The sequence below is a fragment of the Ranitomeya imitator genome, chromosome 3, assembly GCF_032444005.1.
Source record: "Ranitomeya imitator isolate aRanImi1 chromosome 3, aRanImi1.pri, whole genome shotgun sequence".
NCBI lineage: Eukaryota > Metazoa > Chordata > Amphibia > Anura > Dendrobatidae > Ranitomeya > Ranitomeya imitator.
In genome coordinates, this window is record NC_091284.1 from 612225175 (window position 1) to 612245455 (window position 20281).

Below are 20281 nucleotides of genomic sequence, written 5' to 3' on the forward strand. Positions count from 1 at the left end.
AGCCACTCTGGGAAACGGGGAACTGGCCTTTTCCTGAAGTGGCTTTGCTTAGGAATACCTTGCAAGTCTGCCGCCATCTTAAAACGTTGCGTGCACATACACCGAGGGTATGTGCACACAACATCTTCTCACACGGATTCCACCATGGACACCGCCTGAACAATTTATCAGAAAATGCTCTGCTCAAATCAACATACGCATTACCAGGCAACAACAACTTTCTGTGCATATGTGCAGATTTTTAAAGTCTTTCACCACTTCAGGTTTTAAAAACACCAAGCGGTTAAGTGTGACATGTCTATTCTTCTGGTATTTTCCATTTGGAAGACACACTGTGCTTTATAAGTCAATAGAAAAGCTCAAAATTTGCCTGGACATATTGTGGAGCACTTTACCATTGTTTTTGGGTTAAAATATCTTTAGTTTCTTCATTAGTCAATAGAGTGAGAAAAAACGAATGGAAAATTAGAATATAAAAAGATATCACAAAAACTATAAGAAAACACTATAAACACCGTGGACAAAAATAAGCTGAAAAAGGCTTTGGAATTGAACCATGAAATTCACAGAAGACACTACAAGAAAATAATAGTATATTTTCCTGAAACACCTTCAGTTTGAAAAACTTGGCGAGTTCATCAGAGTTTAAAAGATGGTGTGTAAATATATCATATGTCTTTTTCATGATTAATTGAACTTCATGCTAGTGCATTCATCTAGATATTTTTTGCTTTTATGAAAGTCTGAAATTTTATAAAAATGTAGATGCACTTTTCAAAATGGTAAATTTTATGCTACTAAAACAGGTAGTCAAACCACAAAAAAACAAATTTTACCTTATATTTACTTTGCATTCCTATTTTTTTTAAACATCATACTTAAATGACTTATAGAGGGTTTAAAAGTTTAACAGCAATTTTTCATATTTCAAGAAAATTTACAAAAAACTCATTTTATTTGTGACTGAGGGACCTATATATTGAGACATCCACAAAGTGATAATATTTTAAAAACTGCACCCTTAAAGTACTAAAAGGTGCTGTCAGGAAGCTTGATAACCCTTCACGTGCTTCACAGTGAATAATGCAAAGTTGAATGTAAAAATGAAAAAATTACAGTTTTTTGCTAAAAAAAAATTAAACTAAATTAGAAAATTAACACCACAATGCATTTTGCAGTTACTCCTTAAAGTAGCAATATACCATATATGGTTAGAAACTCTTGTTTGGGTATATGAAAGGGTTTGAGAGAGAAGAAGAACCATTTGATTTTCGGAGAACTAATTTGGCTGGATTAGATTGTGGATACCCTGTAGCATTTGCAAAGCCAATGAGGTGCCAAAACAGAAAAATTTCCTCACAGGTGACCCCATTCTTTCTTGGAAACTTGGTCCCAGTATGGAACTTGAACACACTACACTTTGTTGGTGCAATGAGTGCAATACTCCTGTACTGCAGTGAATGAGACCTGTCAGTTTTACAGGGACATACAGCCTCGATGGACCAAAACAGACCACTAAAACTGGCACATCAAAATGACATTGTTTGGCCTCAGGTTGCTGTAGAAACCATCAGCACCACTATCGCATCACGGGGAAGAAAATGGGGTGAAATGGAGAAGAAAATGGGATGAGAGGGAGATCCCTTCCACTCACAATCATATGGATGTTGCATTTGCTATTCACCATGGCATCTGGTGGGTTACACAGACAGAATCAGTGCCGGCGTAAAACCTGTTTGTTGCTACAGGAGATAGGTGGTGAGTTAATCAGTGCTCCAGGCCGTGATTGTGTGCGTACTGCTCCTGTACACTCACGATCACCATGGACTTTAATGTAAGTCATGTTGCAAGAACGCCTTTTCAGTCATGACATATGTGCATGAAAAATGTCGGGAAGGGGTTAGGAGATATTTCGTAGTTAACCAAACTCAGACAACCTTTGCCAGAAAAATGGAACTTGTCACCAGATTCATGCTGCCAAAATGGGGGCGCAGCATGAATCAGATCCTGGCTACACGATTACAGCCAGGATCGGAGTCATGTTGCCTGCAGTTTGGACAGCATGAATTAGGCGACAGGTTCCCTTTAAAACGTCGGACATGCGTCATACTGCGGAATTATTTCACATAATGTAAATGGGATTTTGTTAAACCACTTTGTTATTCATTTTTCTTTACATTTGTATCACAAACGCAGCATTAGAGGGGTATATATATATATATATATATATATATATATATATATATATATATATATATATATATATATACACACACACATACATACTAGCTATTGAACCCGTTCTACGCCCGGGTGGCGAGCATTTATATTGGTATATTGCCTCCATCATGGTATGTGCTGCTCCATCCTGCGTCCCCATCCTGTCATGCGCTGCTCCATCCTGCGTCCCCATCCTGTCATGCGCTGCTCCATCCTGCGTCCCCATCCTGTCATGCGCTGCTCCATCCTGCGTTCCCTTTCCTGTCATGCGCTGCTCCCATCCTGCGTCCCCATCCTGTCATGCGCTGCTCCCATTCTGCGTCCCCATCCTGTGATGCGCTGCTCCCATCCTGTGATGCGCTGCTCCCATCCTGCGTCCCCATCCTGTGTCCCCATCCTGTCATGCGCTGCTCCATCATGCGTCCCCATCCTGTCATGCGCTGCTGCATCCTGCGTCCCCATCCTTATGTGCTGCTGCATCCTGCGTCCCCATCCTGTCATGCGCTGCTGCATCCTGCGTCCCCATCCTTATGTGCTGCTGCATCCTGCGTCCCCATCCTTATGTGCTGCTGCATCCTGCGTCCCCATCCTTATGTGCTGCTGCATCCTGCGTCCCCATCCTTATGTGCTGCTCCATCCTGCGTCCCCATCCTTATGTGCTGCTCCATCCTGCGTCCCCATCCTTATGTGATGCTCCATCCTGCGTCCCCATCCTTATGTGCTGCTCCATCCTGCGTCCCCATCCTTATGTGCTGCTCCATCCTGCGTCCCCATCCTTATGTGCTGCTCCATCCTGCGTCCCCATCCTTATGTGCTGCTCCATCCTGCGTCCCCATACTGCCTCTGACCCGCTCGGCGCTGAGTGCTGGGGGGCCTGAGCAGGCGGGGACACCGGCGCGCTGTGGGGGTCAGGTGCCGGTATCGCCGCCAGCTCAGGCCCCCCCAGCACTTACTATACTCAGCTGTCCGGCGTTACATCGCTGAGCGCCGCCATCTTCCCTGTCTCCTGGCTGTGACTGTTCAGTCAGAGGGCGGCGCCGGCGCGCATTAAGCGCGTCATCGCGCCCTCTGAACTGAAGGCCACAGACCGAAGACCGGGAAGATGGCGCCGCTCAGCGATGGAACGGGGCCAGGTGAATATAGGCTGATACTCACCCTCCTGGCGGTCCCTGCTTCTGCGGTGGAGATCGCGGTGTGTGTTCAGTGTGAACGCACACCGCGATCTCCCGGGAGCGTCGCTCTGTGAGGCCCAGACTGCGCCGGCGCTTGCGCTTGCGCAGTCTATAGAGGCTTCGGACAGAGTGACGCTCCCAGCGTTATATTATAGATATATGTGTGTGTGTGTGTGTGTGTGTGTGTGTGTGTGTGTGTGTGTGTGTGTGTGTGTGTGTGTGTGTGTGTGTGCGCTCAAATTACAATGCACAAGTGATGCTCCATGAGCACATTACCATGGGGCTCGCGGTGTTTTTCTTCTCATATTGTATATTATCAGCCTCATCCCCACTATGAAAGGTACTGCTGGGTTTCTCCACCTCTGGCTTGTTGAAATGGGACTCAATTGCTGAACCATTGTACTTTCGTGTATCATCCACCTAGAAAACACAACTTTTTAGTCTTTTAGTTTCTATAAAATCTACTTGTAAAACAAACACGGTAACATATCACACACAAAAATTATGTCTGGCTGCGATTTACTCCACTCTCCCCCATACAGAGCACATGACTGATCAGCAAAGATGAGCATTTATCTGTATGGGGAAGATAGGAATGGTAACAGACAGCTGAATATACCTATTTGAGAACCAATGTTAAGTTACAGTATGTCCACAACTCTGATTAAAATTGTGCCATGATTTTCCGAGTTTCAGTTGAAGAAATTCAACTGCAGTTTCAAGTGCTGCAGACTCGCTTGAGGATAAGCTACACTGTCAATAAACAGGGCTAATCCTCGACTTTTTCTTGTATAGTCAAAAATATGCAGCATGCTACCAATTTCTAAAGCAGATTTTTTCAGCCATTCCAAAAATTAGTTAAGCTATTTCACATCGCATGCCAATGAGGTTGTGGAAACCAGATTTACATGGCATGTGGACTGTAGCTGGATTTTAAATAAATTGGGCTAAATCCAACTTGTGTGAACATACCTTAAATTGTGTCATTATTCGGTGTAAAGGTTTTGTAAAGTTTAAAGTGTATAGAAATGTGATATTTATCAAACAGCTTGAGCCACTGATAAACTTGGAGCTTTTGAAGATTGTAAATAGAGACAATGTGTAAAAAATGCTAATTGATCATTAATAAAAGCGCAAATGTAACAATTTCCTTACTGTGTATGATTTGGTAAATGAGGAAATTCCCTTCATCTGGGAACCAAAAGGTCTTGGAGTAATCACTGATGTCAATCGAGAAGCATCTGTTTTTTGGTATCCTCTTGGTAATGAAGATGAAATCCGACTAGGCTTGCTTTCTGTAGTCAGGGAACTTGATGAATATGGCATGCTGCTGGAGTCAGAGGGTGAGGATTTTCCTTGCACTGCATAACTCTTCACTGAATAACTAGTAGTGCTCTTACTTGTATATGGTTTATCTAATTCAGCAGTAGTTTCCTTTCCATACATTGTCTTAGTATTTGGTCTAATCTCAACACTTTCAACCTTGGGAGACTGTTGCGCTGTAAAAGTGGTATCCCTGTGAATCTTTGCCTGGGGCTCAAATTCTGTATGACCACTAGGAACCGATTCATCATCTTCAAAATTTATTAAATTGCCATCATTTTCATCCTTGTGTGAGGAATAATTTTGGGTCGCATACACAGAAGCTTCCGTTGTTCTTGTATATGGGATATCCACTGTGTAACTCTTTTCTAAAACTGGCTTGGATGGGATAGCTGGCTCCCCAAAGACATCATCATTTGATGAATACATCCGGCGAATTTCTGACCTTTGATATCCATTATTGTGGTTCTCAATTTCTCTCTCCTCCCTTAAAACAAAACAAAAAAATAGACTTTCTTGGTAACCGTTTTAAACAAACAAACCAGTCACAGTTGATAAAAATTCCCTGTACAAATAAATTTCCTTAGCGATGGAATTGTGAAAATGAAATTAGAGGAAATGGAATTTCACATTTTTAGAACATTTCCGGAGCTAAACACATTTTGGCTTTCTTTGCTTTTCTAAAACATGCATTGTGTTCATCCGCAATGGGAATGAAAGATGTGACCTTTTAGTCACTCTCTCCAAATGTTATCGAATGCCACACTTTCATTTAGAAAAAAAGACCCGATTCAAGTGCCAGAAACTTGCAACATTGGCCAAAAGTTGTGTAAGGCAGCTTTGGACAAAAACTAAAAGATGGCTGTTTGGGACATGTACACTGCCGGGAAAAATATTATAAGTGAAGATGAAATAAGTGAGAGAAAAGTAGTCATTGATTTTCAGTTTTATTTAACAATGATTTAAAAAAAGGGGTTCTCAAGTTCCTATTTTCAGGACCACACATCTTGAGGAGACTGGGTTCTCTTGAAGATTGACAATTCAGGCTTACAGTATATGGCGGAGCCGTTGACTCAAACTATGCACTATCCGATGACGCAAGCAGAGGCAGCTTTGCCTCCAACATTGGAGGAGCTCAGGGGCGTTGAAGCTGACAGAAGCACTTATTATGGGTTAACTTTCTAAGACACACCGCCTTTAAAACATGATTAATTACTACATGAAAATACATACAAGCATTACTATATTGAAAAAGAAAATGCTTTAAATGGTCTCACCTCTCCTGACGCATCTCTCTGAATGTCTTATATGTTCTATCAGGACCTTCATTCGCAATCTTTTCAAGTTCTTCCCGCTCATCCTTTTTCTTTTGTAGATCTGATGTGTAGCTTTTTCTGCGGTTTTTCCATTTTGCCAAATCCTTATTTAAAGATACATAAATAAAATAAGTAGGGGAAAAAAAAAACGGAAAGAGCTACTGTTAAACCAGTGCAACTGAACTGTATAAAATATTTTTAATTTTCAACGTATAGCCCATCATGTACAGCAAAACATCCAGCATAAAAAAATCGACTTAAGAGAGCAAATGTTGGTAAAAGGAATAGTTTGTGAGGGGATGCGCGGGAAATGCAGTTTCCATCTTGCAAAAATGGCCTAGTAAAACTAATGAAGGTTATGAAAGCACAAAAGCTGAGTATATGACAAAAGTACCCTCCTTGCGGAGAGAATCTTGACCTGTACAGTAGAAACATTCATAGCCAGGAGACAATGTAGGGAGTAGAGCAGCTTCTGGCATGGTACAGCTTCTTTAAAATCAAATATCAATCTGATATTTTTGACCTATGTTAATAGGCACTGTACTTTCAACAAACTTTGAATAAATCAATAGTTTAGACAAACATAGGATACTGAATACACCATGCACTATTTTACTCTATGGAGAGAAGATATGTCGTGAAAAGCAAAGGGAGGGCACAGTCAGGATTCACAAAAAGATGGTGCTGAGCTTTATATCCTTATGTCAGAGGCAGAATCACACCTACACTGCTTTGTAATGTCTTCCATGCTACTGTTACTCCTTCATTTTTTCTGTTAGCTAAGGAATGAAGAAAGGGAATGCCTCTGCGTGTTGGGCTCTGTTTGGCTCAGATCGCCACTTCTAACCAGCTCAGTGAATTTAAATTTAAGAGAGAACCTACAAATTAGAAAACTGGTGAAAATGTAGGATACGTCATATAAGGACCAAATATGTTATTCTTCATGTACACACATAGGACAGCTTATTCTGAAAAGTTACCCTTTAAGGATTAGTTATCAATATTAAAGTCCTGGAAAACTCCATTTACTTTTAGGATAATTATTAACAAATACAAATAGCTACACCTACATCTTGCCACTTTTGATCTTGTTCCTGTAACTGGCCTTTGACTTTTTGGAATTCTTCCAGACGAATTTGTCGTATATTTAGAAGTTCCTCAGCATTGCAATTTTCCAGTGATTTACTTCTGTACAAATTAAATAAGAACACATTTACATACTGTTGAATACAATTAACCAAAAAATACACCTGGTTTGGAAAATAAGTAAAAAGCTGTTTGGATACACAAATTACCATTTTAGTCTTTAATTTCCAAAAAGGTTTACATCAATATTTTACCATTATGCCACACAATAGTAAGGCTACTTTGACACTTCCGTCTTTTTTGCTCCATCGCAATCCGTCGCTATGGGCAAAAAACAGTTCCTGCAAATGTGCTTGCAGAATGCGTTTTTTGCCCACAGACTTGACAATGTAAAGTTTTTTTGTGCGATGTGTCCGCCATTTTCGACCGCGCATGCGCGGCCGAAACTCTGCCCCCTCCTCCCCGCTCATCGCAATGGGCAGCGGATGCGTTGTAAAACTGCATCCGCTGCCCATGTTGTGCTAAATTTAGCACAACGTTCGTCGGTACGTTGCGCCGGTTTGCGACGGCCCCGTACCGATGGATGTGTGAAAGTAGCCTAAAACACGAGTTCTAGTCCTCAGCAATTATTTCTGTAGAAAGTAATCAATAACACAATATTCAAATACAAGATGTTACAACCAGCTTTAAATATATGTAACAAGGGCAACCAATAAAAGCAAGCAAGTAAAGCAAGCAGCATTGTTTAGTAACTTATGTGTTAAACTTGTACAACAAAATGTCTGCTTCTGATCCACCATGACAAAGCTTTTTTCATAAGTAAATCTCAGGAGGAACTTTAAGGGTATGTGCACACGTTCAGGTTTGTTCGCGCTTTTTTTTCACTATAAATGCATAAAAAGGCATAGATATGCATCCTATCATTTAGAATGCATTCTGCAATTTTAGTGCACATGATGCGTTTTTTTCCGCAAAAAAAACACATCACGGTAAAAAAAAAGCAGCATGTTTTTTAATTTTGCGGATTTTTTTGCTGTTTTCCCGCTATTCTATGCATTGGGAAAAAACGCAAAAAAACGCACAAAAACGCGCAAAAAAAAACGCATGCGGATTTCTGGCAGAAATTTCCGGTTTGTCAGGAAATTTCTGCAAGAAATCCTGACGTGTGCACATACCCTTAAAGACCATATGAGCGACTGGCAGTCAGTCAATCTTATAACTGATTGACATCATAATTCTGCATGTCTTCTAAACAATAGTAGGTGTCCATTCATGTATGGACGATGTATTTAATATGTACTAATCCTACTAACTGTCAACACAGTCATTAAAACAAAGAACCTTGTCCCATCTTTAATTTACCATTACATACATTGGTGCTCACAGGACAGAATGGAATAAAACAATCCCACGGAAAAGATAGAACAAATAGCCACTCGCTTGTCTTGATCAAATCTTACATTATGGGAGCACAGGATGCTCATTAGATTACAGAACACACAATTACTGAGTAACATGACTGATGACAATCTGGGAGAGTCTGGTAGGGATTTGTCACTACATTAGAATGTGAAAAATCTGAAGACTAAAGCCACACAGTGCCTCTATCACGTCTGAAGAAGGGTATAAGTGAAGCAATCAGAATATTAGAAAACCTTAAGGGCTCTTTACACTATTGCTAAACCCCTGCATGTGTTTACTGGTTTGACATTTTTATTATACTTTTAGCATAACAGAAAAAGGAAGAATCACATTCCAAAAAAAGTAAGAGGCACGTCTGTAAGTAGTGTCCTTAGGTGGGTTTCTTGTTACATTTAAAGGGAAGACTGCGCAAGTTTTATTTTTGTATTAATAATGTTAATGTGTGTAACAACACTTTCACACCTCAAATACAGCAGTCCCAGGGAATAAGGGACTGAGGTCGATGTCTGACCATATCTCCTACACTGTGCTGTGCTGCCTTGTGCTGTGAGCTGAGAGCACCCACTGGCTTGTCAGGTTATAGCTGTAGGAGGACATCTCGGCCATTTTCTTGTCGCCTGCAGCTGTGCTGCGTGCTCCAGTTTTCCCATGTCACCACCCTCACTGCTCGGTGAATGCTGCGACAGCAGCTGCCAGGGAGAGGAGAGTATCAGGGTATGTTCACACGTTCCTGATTTCCATCCTTTTTTTTTTCAGGACTGTTTTTTAAAAAACTGCAGCTCTTGGCAGAAAACGCAGGTCCTTTTTTTGGTCCTTTTTTGATGCGTTTTTTGATCCTTTTTTTATGCAGTTTTCTATGCAGTTAAAATGGCTGAAAATACCCTAACCCTACCCCTAACCGTACCCCTAACCCTAACCCTACCCCTAACCCTATTCTAACCTTAGTGGGAAAAAAAAAAAATCTTAATTTTTTTTTATTGTCCCTACCTATGGGGGTGACAAAGGGGGGGGGGTCTCATTTATTATTTTTTTTTATTTTGATCACTAAGATATGTATCTCAGTGATCAAAATGTACTTTGGAACGAATCTGCCGGCCGGCAGATTCGGCGGGCGCACTGCGCATGCGCCCGCCATTTTGCAAGATGGCGGCGCCCAGGGAGAAGACGGCCGGACGGACACCGGGACGCCGGGTAAGTATAAGGGGGGGAGATTAAGGCACGGGGGGGGGGGGGGGCATCGGAGCACTGGGGGGGGGGGGGCATCGGAGCACGGGGCGGTGGGATTGGAGCACGGGGGGGCGGGATCGGGGCACGGGGGGGCAGCCACACTCCGCCCAGGCACTTCCGCCCGCTTCCCCGCACTTCCTGCTGCAGCGGTTCTGCACCACAAACCGTAGTAAAACCCGCAGATATTTTTTTCATCTGCGGGTTTTACTGCGGGTTTGACCTCACAATGGAGGTCAATGGGTGCAGAACCGCTGCGGCTCCGAAAAAAGAAGTGACATGGTACTTCTTTTTTACCGCGGCTATTCAGCGCGGCTTTTTTTCCCCGATTCCCGCATCATGTGCACAGTGGTTCCTGTTTTCCATAGGGTACAGTGTACTGTACCCTGCATGGAAAACAGCTGCGGAACCGCAGCGGCAAAAACGCTGCGGTTCCGCAGAAAAAAACGCACTGTGTGAACATGGCCTCAGAGGTGGTAAGCCGTAATCAGCAGCATATTACCAGGCTGTTTATCGCTGCTCCCCACTGCTGTCACTACAGTGTTCAGAGCACAGCAGAGTAATTATCAAGCTGCTGTGCTCTGCTCACTGACACGGCTCTGCTGTGCTCTGATCACTGACACGGCTCTGCTGTGTCTCTGTAATGGCTCTAAAGGAGGCATGCACTGCCACAGAGATGACTATGTAAATAATGCCATCATACATAATACACCCCAAAGCAGTAGATGACTATAAAGGGTGTGCATTACACTATATGGAAGACTACGGCGAGTGCATTACACTGTATGGAAGACTACGGCGAGTGCATTACACCGTATGGAAGACTACGGCGAGAGCATTACACTATATGGAAGACTACGGCGATTGCATTAATTACACTATATAGAAGACTACAGCGATTGCATTACACTATATGGAGGATTATGGCAAGCGCATGATACTATATTGAGGATTATGGTGAGTGCATGATACTATATGGAGGATTATGGAGAGTGCATTATACTATATAGAGGACTTTGGGGGTAAATTATACTACATGGAGGACTTTGGGGGTGCTTTATACTATACAAGAGACGTTGGGGTGCATTGTACTATATGGAGAGCCTTAATATGTTTAGCACAGTCCCTTAGTATATAGTGTGCTCACTTATTGTGTATAGCGCTGTCCTCAGTTACATAGTATCCTCTTGTATTACATATAATAGCGTCACTTAATACATACCATCCTCTCGTTACATATTGGGCATTCTCCCATTATGAAAGGTCCTCTATCTGTTCCTTACATCGCTTTTTTTTTGTGTTAAACACAGCACCCTCTCTATTACATAGTAGTCTCTTGTTCGCTATAAAATGACTACTGTTGGAGCAGCCGATGACCAGATGTCCAAATTATAATATTTGGAGGGCTATGTGGGAGCCTTTAAACTTTATGAAGGGCTATGTAGGGGCGATTATACTGTACGCCACCAATTATACTGTGTGAAGGTTTGTGTGGGTCTATCATACTGTGTCGGAGCCATAATACAGTTTGGAGGGCAAGTGGCGGCCATTATACAACGTGGAGGGCTGTGTGGGGGCCATTGTGGCAACCATGATATTGTATGTAGGCACATTACACTGTATGGAGGGCTGGGTGGAGTATCATACTGCATTGGGGTCACCATACTTTGCCTAATCCCATCATACATGAATACGCCTAGACTAGTGTATCTAATCCCATCATGTAATATACTACACTGAGCCCTGTATCTAGATACACAGGGTCTACCACACGCTGTGATTAGCTACACGGAATGTAACCCTCGGTGTGGTTTATTATAGCACGTGATAAACTGGGGTTAGAAACGTGGAATGTAAGATACAGGGAGCAGCACTGACAGAATCAGCGCCGACTGACATCCTTGGTGACCCTGTCTACATCTCAGTATCATTTTGCAGTCAACAACAAAATGTCTTCGCACTGTGTTGCTAAACGTCATCCTCTTATCCTTTTACAAACACCCAGAAGAGGCAGATGGGAGTGATATCACACACGTGAGCTGATCCCGTCCACATTTACAGCAGTCATAATGTGAGCTGGTTATACGCTAGGTTTTCATGGTAAATTTCAGCAGCTGCTCCCCCTTGTGTTTAAAAGTATAAAATATCAAACTTTTTAAATTATTTTTTTGATATTTTATTACATTAAAAACAAAATTATATTTAAAAAAAATGAATCAATTTGTTGAAAAATGTATTTTATATGGCACCTTCCCTTTAATGAGAAAGTTTTGTTTTTTTTTAATTAATAAAACATTACTGAAGCAATCTTACCCTTTGATTAGCATATTCTAGATCTAAGGATCATTTTTTATGGGGTAAGGGTTTGCCAGAATGGTGGAAAAAAATTCGTAAATTGATGACCTTGTTCTACATTTCCCAAACTATTTCACGACCATCTCTCAACTGCTGCCAGGACAAATACCAATTAATGTGGTGTTATTTCAAACACACCAGATCAATGAAAAGTATTGTGTCTGGATGAGACTTTGAAAATCTTCACTCACTATCTGCTGTCATTGAAAGTAAGGCAGCAATGCAAAATTATGTATGTATATATATATATATATATATATATATATATATATATATATATATATCCTATATACAACCTTAGTACATCAGAAGTGGAAATGTAGAGCAAAAGAGGTGTTCCTTATTATAAACTGCCCATGTCATAATATTTTTCACACGTTAAAGTGTGATATGAAAGAAAAGATTATTAATAGGATATTAGGACATTTGTTTTTAATAATCTAATCTTTGTGCATTGGCTACTGTTGCTGCTGAGCTTATGTCGGGATTTCATAGAACCTCTTCAAACTGTAAAGGCTAAAATGTAGACAAACTGAACCCAGAGTACTGTGCTTTCCACTTCCTATTTATTTTAGCCGTCACAGCAACATTCATTGTTACAGCCAAAACAAACAGCCAAGTAAGCCAAGTCAGGAAACTTCTTCTGAGAGGGCATTCCATTAATACTTTCATGCGCAGCACTCGGAAGCAGCATCATGCACATGTCTGAAACATTGCATTGATAAGTAGCAGCTGCTTGAAGCATGCTGAAATATTAGTAGATAAACCATACGAGGCCTACACAAATGAGAGCGGATAGAAACCAAGCCAGTCATAAACTTACCCTGTTTCCACACACAGTTTTTCCCGCAGTCTGAGAAACCAGAAAGAAAATGATTTGCACATTTTCTGTTACTGTCATAAATTAGAAAACTTTGCAAGTAGAAACCAAATGCATCCAATGCATAGTTTATATTCAAGGAATGGGAGTATTATTAGAGTATGCTCACACGGTCGAATTGGCAGTGCATTGGGCGCAGCACACGTCTGCTGAAAAGTGCAGGATTACAAATGATAAAAGTATGGTACAAATGAATGTCCTATATACAGCATATAACAAGTGAAAATTGCATTATCATAACACAACTTTCAGATCCCCACAAATGAAAGTTGTTCTATGATAATGCAATTTTCACAAACACTTGCTGGTTATATGTGGGCAGAAATATGCTGTAGATAAGACATTCATTTATACCATACTTTTATCATTTGTAATCCTGCACTTTAAAAACAATGCTATGTCAAAGATATGAAAGTAAAATGAGGCTTTTCATGTCATATCTGCAAACAATGCACAATCTACATTGCTGTTTAATATGATGAGCTACCAACTGTGAAAGGACAAGAAAATGACTGTCTATAGAATTATTATTTGCAAAGGACTGTGTGAAGCTAGAAAAAAATGTGAATCTTCTCCCTGGAAAAGCTGCACCCTTTCCAAATAGAGAACCTTCAGTCAGTGGTCTCCAATCTGTTATTCACTAGCTGCTGCAAAATTACAATTGTAGACTGGGACAGCTGGAAAGCCATAGGTTAAGGTACACAGATTAAAGCCAACACAATCAATACATACTGTATGATTTTTTCACGATTCAATGCTTGCATGCAACCAGCACACAGTCTAACCTTTCCACCATAAGCCGTTTTTTATGCCTTATTTTGCTGGCCTCTCTTATCGACTCCCACTTTTTGAGATCTTCTTCAGTGCATGGACCAGATATAAAATGCTGTGGCTTTGAATCATTTGAACATTGAGATAAATTCACTTTTCTTGTCAGCATGTCATCTTTCTTCAAGTTATCTGAAGGACTGAGCACTCTTCCTTGATTATCGGTCTTTTTAGACTCTGGTTGCTTTTTCACTAAACAAAGAAATTTTGATTGTACATCTTCTGGAAGAGACCAAGGATCTGGAAAGGGAACTGCATTGTAATTGTCGGGCGCACCAGACACATGGACTTCTTTTGGTTCAGAGTGAGGTCTTCGGACAATCATGTCATCTTTTACCAAATCTGGGAGCTGGTCTGACTCTTCTTTAGACTGTAGGACAATGTCTTTCTCGATTTCCAGGACTTGTGCTAAAGGTGTTCCAAGGTTAACCACTTGGTTGAGGTGAAAAGATCCAGTCTTTCGTGCAAACAAGTCATCATTTTGAAGATCTGGCAATGTACATATGCTATGATCTATAGGTGAACTATTGTGTGCACTTAAAGTCTCAAGAGAAAGCATGAGTCTAGGACCAGATGCAGGATCAATTTTTACTTTGTTTTCAGAAGAAAGCAACTCAGAAGTAATTTTCTGGAGAGCTTGGAGTATTAAAAATTGACTGAAATATCCAAAAATCAAAAACAGAAAGGTTTACAAATTTAAATAGCTTTGACTTTTCACATCAAAATCAAAACAACTAAATTAATAAAATAAATTCTATTGCATGCACAGAAAATGAAAATTCTCCTCTTGTATTTTAACACTGAACACCACGCAACATGAATCAACCAAATCATGCCAGCAGTAACCTTGGTTTTTCCTCCTCTCTGCTGCTCAAACTTGTGCCCAAATCTGTAGGACTTTCCTTTCTCAAATTTTGATAATTCTTCAGCTCAAATAGAGAGGCGAGATCAGATGTCCACGGACTGTCCCCTCCAGCTCGTTTACTGTACAGCCATTATAGAAAAAATGAAATGAGATATTTCACCGTTCCAATTACAGGGTGTGCATGAAAGACCTTCTGCATTATACAAATATATTGCTTAGTCTTTTCATTTGTGTAAATAATCAATGTATTGACTTTGATGCATGCAAGTCTCCTTTGCTTTGACAGCAGTAAGGGATAAGCCTATGAGTCTTACGATATACACGGTTCTACATTTATAAATTGTGTGAACTTTGGCTTTGATTATAGGTTCCATTTACATGAACTACTTAAAATTCTAAAGTGCTTTAATGAATTTAACCTACTTGGAAACCCCAAACCAGGTTCCACATACAATTCACTGCAGGTGCAGAGGCAAAACCTATCTGGTCATAGAAAAATAAGACACTACTACCAAAAGTCTTCTAAAGAAAAAAAAAATAGTAGCCGCCTTGTTTTTGTAAGCTTCATAAAAACATAGTTTAATAAATATGGTGTTTAGAACCCAGAGGGAAGGTGATGCCACTATATTAACAGTATAGCTGTACTCAACAGACCTTTTGGTTCTGTTTGATAAGTGGATCACGATGGTCATCCCCACACTATTTGGCTCTTCAGGAGGCACCGGGGTGTAACAAAAGGGTGATTTAGCCTTACTGATATACCATTTCATGTACTCGTTTGCTAGTTCATGCACATTGCACTTTTGTGTTTTTGTTGTGTGATCTATTGTTTTTAGATTAATCCCATTAAAATTGCATTTTTTAACTCCCATATTGCTACTATCAATTGATTTTCTGCGGGGTTACCACATCCTTTGCTATCTGTAAAGAAAAGATAAACCACTCACTTTTCTCAGAAACTGTCGACAACAGAATTCCAATAAGCAACTGATCGATGAGGAATATTGCCATTAATTGGCATTGTTTTGATTACTGATGTTGTTATGGTTTGAAAAAAGTGCAATGAATGAATGTGAATATCTTTTTAAATAATCATTATTTTAACATATTAGAAATACGGTAAGTACCAATGCAGTTATGGGGGGGCTATACATTGCTCTTGCACAGGTGTCTCATTGTTCATGCTTGTGACTTGTGAGTAAGTAAAGCACAAAATGATAATGATGAAAAGGAGACAAACCTGAATCCCTGAAATTCATTGTACCATGGTTTATGTTGAGTCTTTGTCCACACAACATTCTGAAATCGATCTTTATTTTTAGCAGAAGCAATCTTTAACACTGGTGACGGCAAACTGACTTTTCTAGCAAAGAGATCATCCTTGATAATATTCGGAACATCTCTAGAAGATTCTTCATCCTCATCTGAAGAAAACGCAGCATAATCTAAAAGGTCCTTCATTGCAACTTGATCTAATGTCTCCACTTCTGATTCTTGATTTTGGCTAATATACAAAATGGCCAAAAAATTAGCCATATCTTCATGAAAATTGCAGAATTGTCAGCATGCTTTTTTTTTTTTTTTAAACAGTCATGTAGCAGATTTTTTTTTAGTTTGTCTTCTCAAAAAACAAACCACTTCACACAACTCAGCATGGTTAATTCATAAAGATGTAATAATAAAATTGGCTATGTACACACATTAACACGTTTTCATCACGACAACTCAGTCTCATGCTTCTGACCTGTTATCTCCTTCTTGAGATGTAGGAGAAACAAGGGTTACATTTTTCAATGTTTTCTCAGAGTCCACATGAGATTGTACAGAAAGAGCAGGCGTCACAGAAACGGACTGTTTACTGTTCATGTGAAATTTCCTTTTTGCTAAATCATCAAGCACCAAATCCGGTAACTTCCCATCATCCTCTGAATCTGAACTGCTTGGAAGAGTGTTAAGGAGGAGATGAAAGAAAATCTCTCAAACCAGAGATGTGAATAGGTCCAAACCTGCGGATGTTGTGTTAAGCTGAAGGATGTTACAGTAAAATGTGCACACGTTTCCAGAAGAAGCGAGAATGGATTTTTAATTACCTAGTTTGACTGCCTTAATTAGATGACACCACAATGCGGCTTGCATCAATTCTACATTTTATTTCAGTGTTTCTATTGTTAAAGTCTGAAACAATGTAATTGAAAAAAAAAACTCCTAAGTGGTTTCCAGTAATATTCTAGTAATGTCTAAATCATGCAGCCTTCATATAATTATACGGAGTCAGTCAACCTGTCACCTAAAAAAAAAAATATTAACCTGCAGATATAGGGTTAATCTTCAGATTAATAGCATTTGAACCTACCCAGTGCCAGCACTTAGACCCACGCGGCCGGGAGGAAATTAACTTTATCCCAGTGTTTCGGTCCCAGTCATGGGGCGGCGACGGTTCAGTCACTGTTCTGTGTATAGAGAGCTGCAGCTATAATTGTGCCCCCACACTGACTGACAGCAGCTCAGCCTTAGCGTCAGCTGTCAGTCAGTGCCAGGGGCGTAGTTACAGCTGCCACTCTCTATACACAGAGAGGTAACTGAACCGGCTTGGGCTCCACCTCGGTGACTGAGACCTGAGCGTTATCGGGATAAATAAAGTTAATTTCCTCCCAAAAGCATGGCAGGTTCACAATGCTATTAACATGCACACGATTGCTGCACGCATTCTCCTCCCTGTCGCCTTTCTTTTGATGCCGCTCGCTAAACCAATACACCTAGAAATGCAGTGAGCTGTGTTAGAAGAAAGATGGCAGGGAGAAGAAAGATGGCAGGGAGGAGAAAGCTGGCAGCATTCAGCCAATACTCTCTCTGGGGGCGAGTGATGTCAATAAGAAGCAGGGGAGGCCCCCCAATATGCAAATAAGGAAGCACAATGGTGCCCCAAACTCTGGTCAAACCAAGGGGCCATCAAGGGTTCATTTGCATATGAATTAAAATGTATTTTCTCAGGCACTGCACTAGTAACAGGTACAGTGCTAGGATGGTTGTTATAGGACTATGGCTCCTACTACATTGTATAGACCATTGGAAATGCATGTTGGGGGTGACCGTCTCCCTTTAAATGACTTACAAGAAAGGCTTTATTAAAAATTGTGCCAGGCCTCCAATGTTACCTATTATAAAACACTAATGTGAGATTTACATCACCCAGTCGATTTCCACTTCATCCACACTGTGTACATGCTTTAGGAGCCTGTGTAAAACTTTAAATTAAACCTGTTTAGTAGGACTTTTTTTTATTAAAGCTAGGAGGTCATCTTGTTACTGTAACCTCAAGAAGAGAGCAAACTTGTCTTTGATCTTATTCATCACAAATCAATTCCTACCTGGAAAATGTTCCATCAGATTCTGTGTAGACAGGACTAGCCCAGCTCTTCCTGTTGTCCTCATTTCTATGCACTCGTGTCTTCCTTAAAGGGGCTGGCATATAATTTATCTGCTTTGATCTAGCTGGAAGGAACTGATTGAAGTTAGCAGCTGGCTTGGGCTCCACCGCAGAAGTCCTTCTGATGGACATGTCATTTTTGGTTGATTCCCCTTGCATCTTGTAGGTTAGTTCAGACTCCGTGTCACTTTCTCCACCTGTAAAATAACATAGGAGAATAACAGTGTCTCTGCAACCATCTTGCACCACTGACCAGAAAATCAATGAAAGGCATTACATACATTAAGCATGATTAGGTTAATCAAGACTATGGCAAACTTCTGCTGTATGTTACAAATTCTAACTCTAATTTAGGCACAACTTTAATTCTATTTTGCTTTTTTCTAACAGCATGCAATTAGCACAAGTTTCAATTTTTAAGATCATTGCAATGTATGCGATATTTAATGACGGGTATGTTTAGTTACAGTATAAAACAAAAAATAAATAAATGATAACAGACTATTATGCACAATGAAATTCGCAAATATACCATGCCTAAAAGTCAAGTTTGTAAAAACATAGCTGCAGCAGATATTGTCTGTGTGACTAGTATTCAAGTTCATCTGGTTAAAAAAAAATGTTTTTACAAAATTTATGTAGCATCCACAGTTGCTTGTGTTCTATAATTACATATAGTTTCATTATTAACCCTCATTCAGGCAAATGTCAATGTTAACATGGCTGAGGGACATTCAAGACATACAACGTCACAGCACATTCAGTAGGAAGTCACTCTAAATCAGGTGAAGAATGTCAAGTGCATTCTGCACTTATAAATCCAAAAGAGGATTTGTCGTATTTAAGTCATTCAGTAGTTATGAAGAGGATGTACAAGTTAGACACAAAGGACTACACAATAGTCCCTTTCAGTCCACCCAATCCTTAAAGTATTCTCAACTTTGGAAACTACCTTTATTGATAGGGGTCCGACCTCTGGACCCACCACATCTCAAACTAGAGTTCGACCATGCACACTACATCCATTCTTATGAAAGTGCCAAAGACAAGCCTAGCACAGTGTTGAACTGTCACAAGCAACCACATTAAAAAAGAAAAAGAGCGACCGTGTGCATGATCGACTACTGCTTCATACTGAAGATGCTCTTCCTAGCCCGGTCTCTGACAATCGTTTGGGATCCCCTGAGTCAGACCTGCAGTGATCGGGAAGTTGCACCCCAACCAGGGGATAATTTTAAAATGATAGAATACCCCTTTTGACAATGTTGAAAGCACTGGTCTAGTCATGTTTTGACACATCTGAATCAAATTCAAAAGTTTTCATAAAACAAAATTTAGGCTATGTGCACACGTTCAGGATTTCTAACAGAAAATTCCTGAGAAAAACCAGACATTATCTGCAAGAAATCCGCAAGAAAACCGCATGCGTGTTTGCCGCGATTTTGCCGCGTTTTTTTTCCGGACACTTCCCAATGCATTTTGTAGTGGGAAATCCGCAAAATACCGCATAATTAATGAACATGCTGTGGTTTTTACATTCCGCATGTTTTGTGCACATGATGCGTTTTTTTCCGCGAAAAAAAACGCATCATGTGCACAAAACATGCGGAATTCATTCTAAATGATGGGATGCTTATTGTATGCTTTTTTTTGCAGTTTTATAGCATTCGGGAAAAACCGCGAAAAAAACGCAACGTGTGCACACAGCCTAAACACTGTGAAACCGAATGTGTAAAGAGCAAATAAACATACTTCTTGTTAAAAACCGAAATAAATTTGATGATAAGAAAATATATAGATACAATTTTCGTAAATATTCCCATGTAGTTTTAATTCATTAATAATGGTATGAAGGGGAATAGCTTACTGATCACTGGAGGTCAAATCATTGAGACCCACAAAATCCCGAGAATGGAACTCTGCAAAGCCACATCTGAATGGAGCGAAGGTAAGAGCGTGCACACCTCTGCTAAATAGTCTAGTTAACTGTAGGTCAAACAGTACAGGGTTCCCAGCAGCTGTATCTTTATGGAACAGCAATTTATCTACTAACCAACGATGGGGAATAACTTACAATCTTTGTGCAATACCTTTCAACAAGTTCCTGAAACATAAGAAATAGGGTATGCTGTGGCTTTAACAAGCTGCTACAAGCAAAATAAA

At 40.3% G+C, this 20281-nt stretch overlaps 1 protein-coding gene across 20 annotated transcripts in view; it reads right to left on the reverse strand.

Annotated features, from left to right (window-relative positions):
• LMO7 (LIM domain 7) overlaps nucleotides 1-20281 on the reverse strand; it is a 235734-nt gene that overhangs the window by 39443 nt on the left and 176010 nt on the right. For 10 of the 20 annotated variants that reach the window (XM_069758113.1, XM_069758110.1, XM_069758114.1 and 7 more), the window contains 6 exons: nucleotides 18060-18315; nucleotides 12942-12971; nucleotides 7102-7219; nucleotides 5993-6135; nucleotides 4548-5202; nucleotides 3669-3812 (listed from right to left, as the gene is read on the reverse strand). In XM_069758113.1, the coding sequence (XP_069614214.1) occupies nucleotides 3669-3812; nucleotides 4548-5202; nucleotides 5993-6135; nucleotides 7102-7219; nucleotides 12942-12971; nucleotides 18060-18315 (1346 nt within the window). The remainder of the gene's footprint in view (nucleotides 1-3668; nucleotides 3813-4547; nucleotides 5203-5992; nucleotides 6136-7101; nucleotides 7220-12941; nucleotides 12972-18059; nucleotides 18316-20281) is intronic. The other 10 variants (XM_069758116.1, XM_069758112.1, XM_069758115.1 and 7 more) reach the window with 1 other exon arrangement.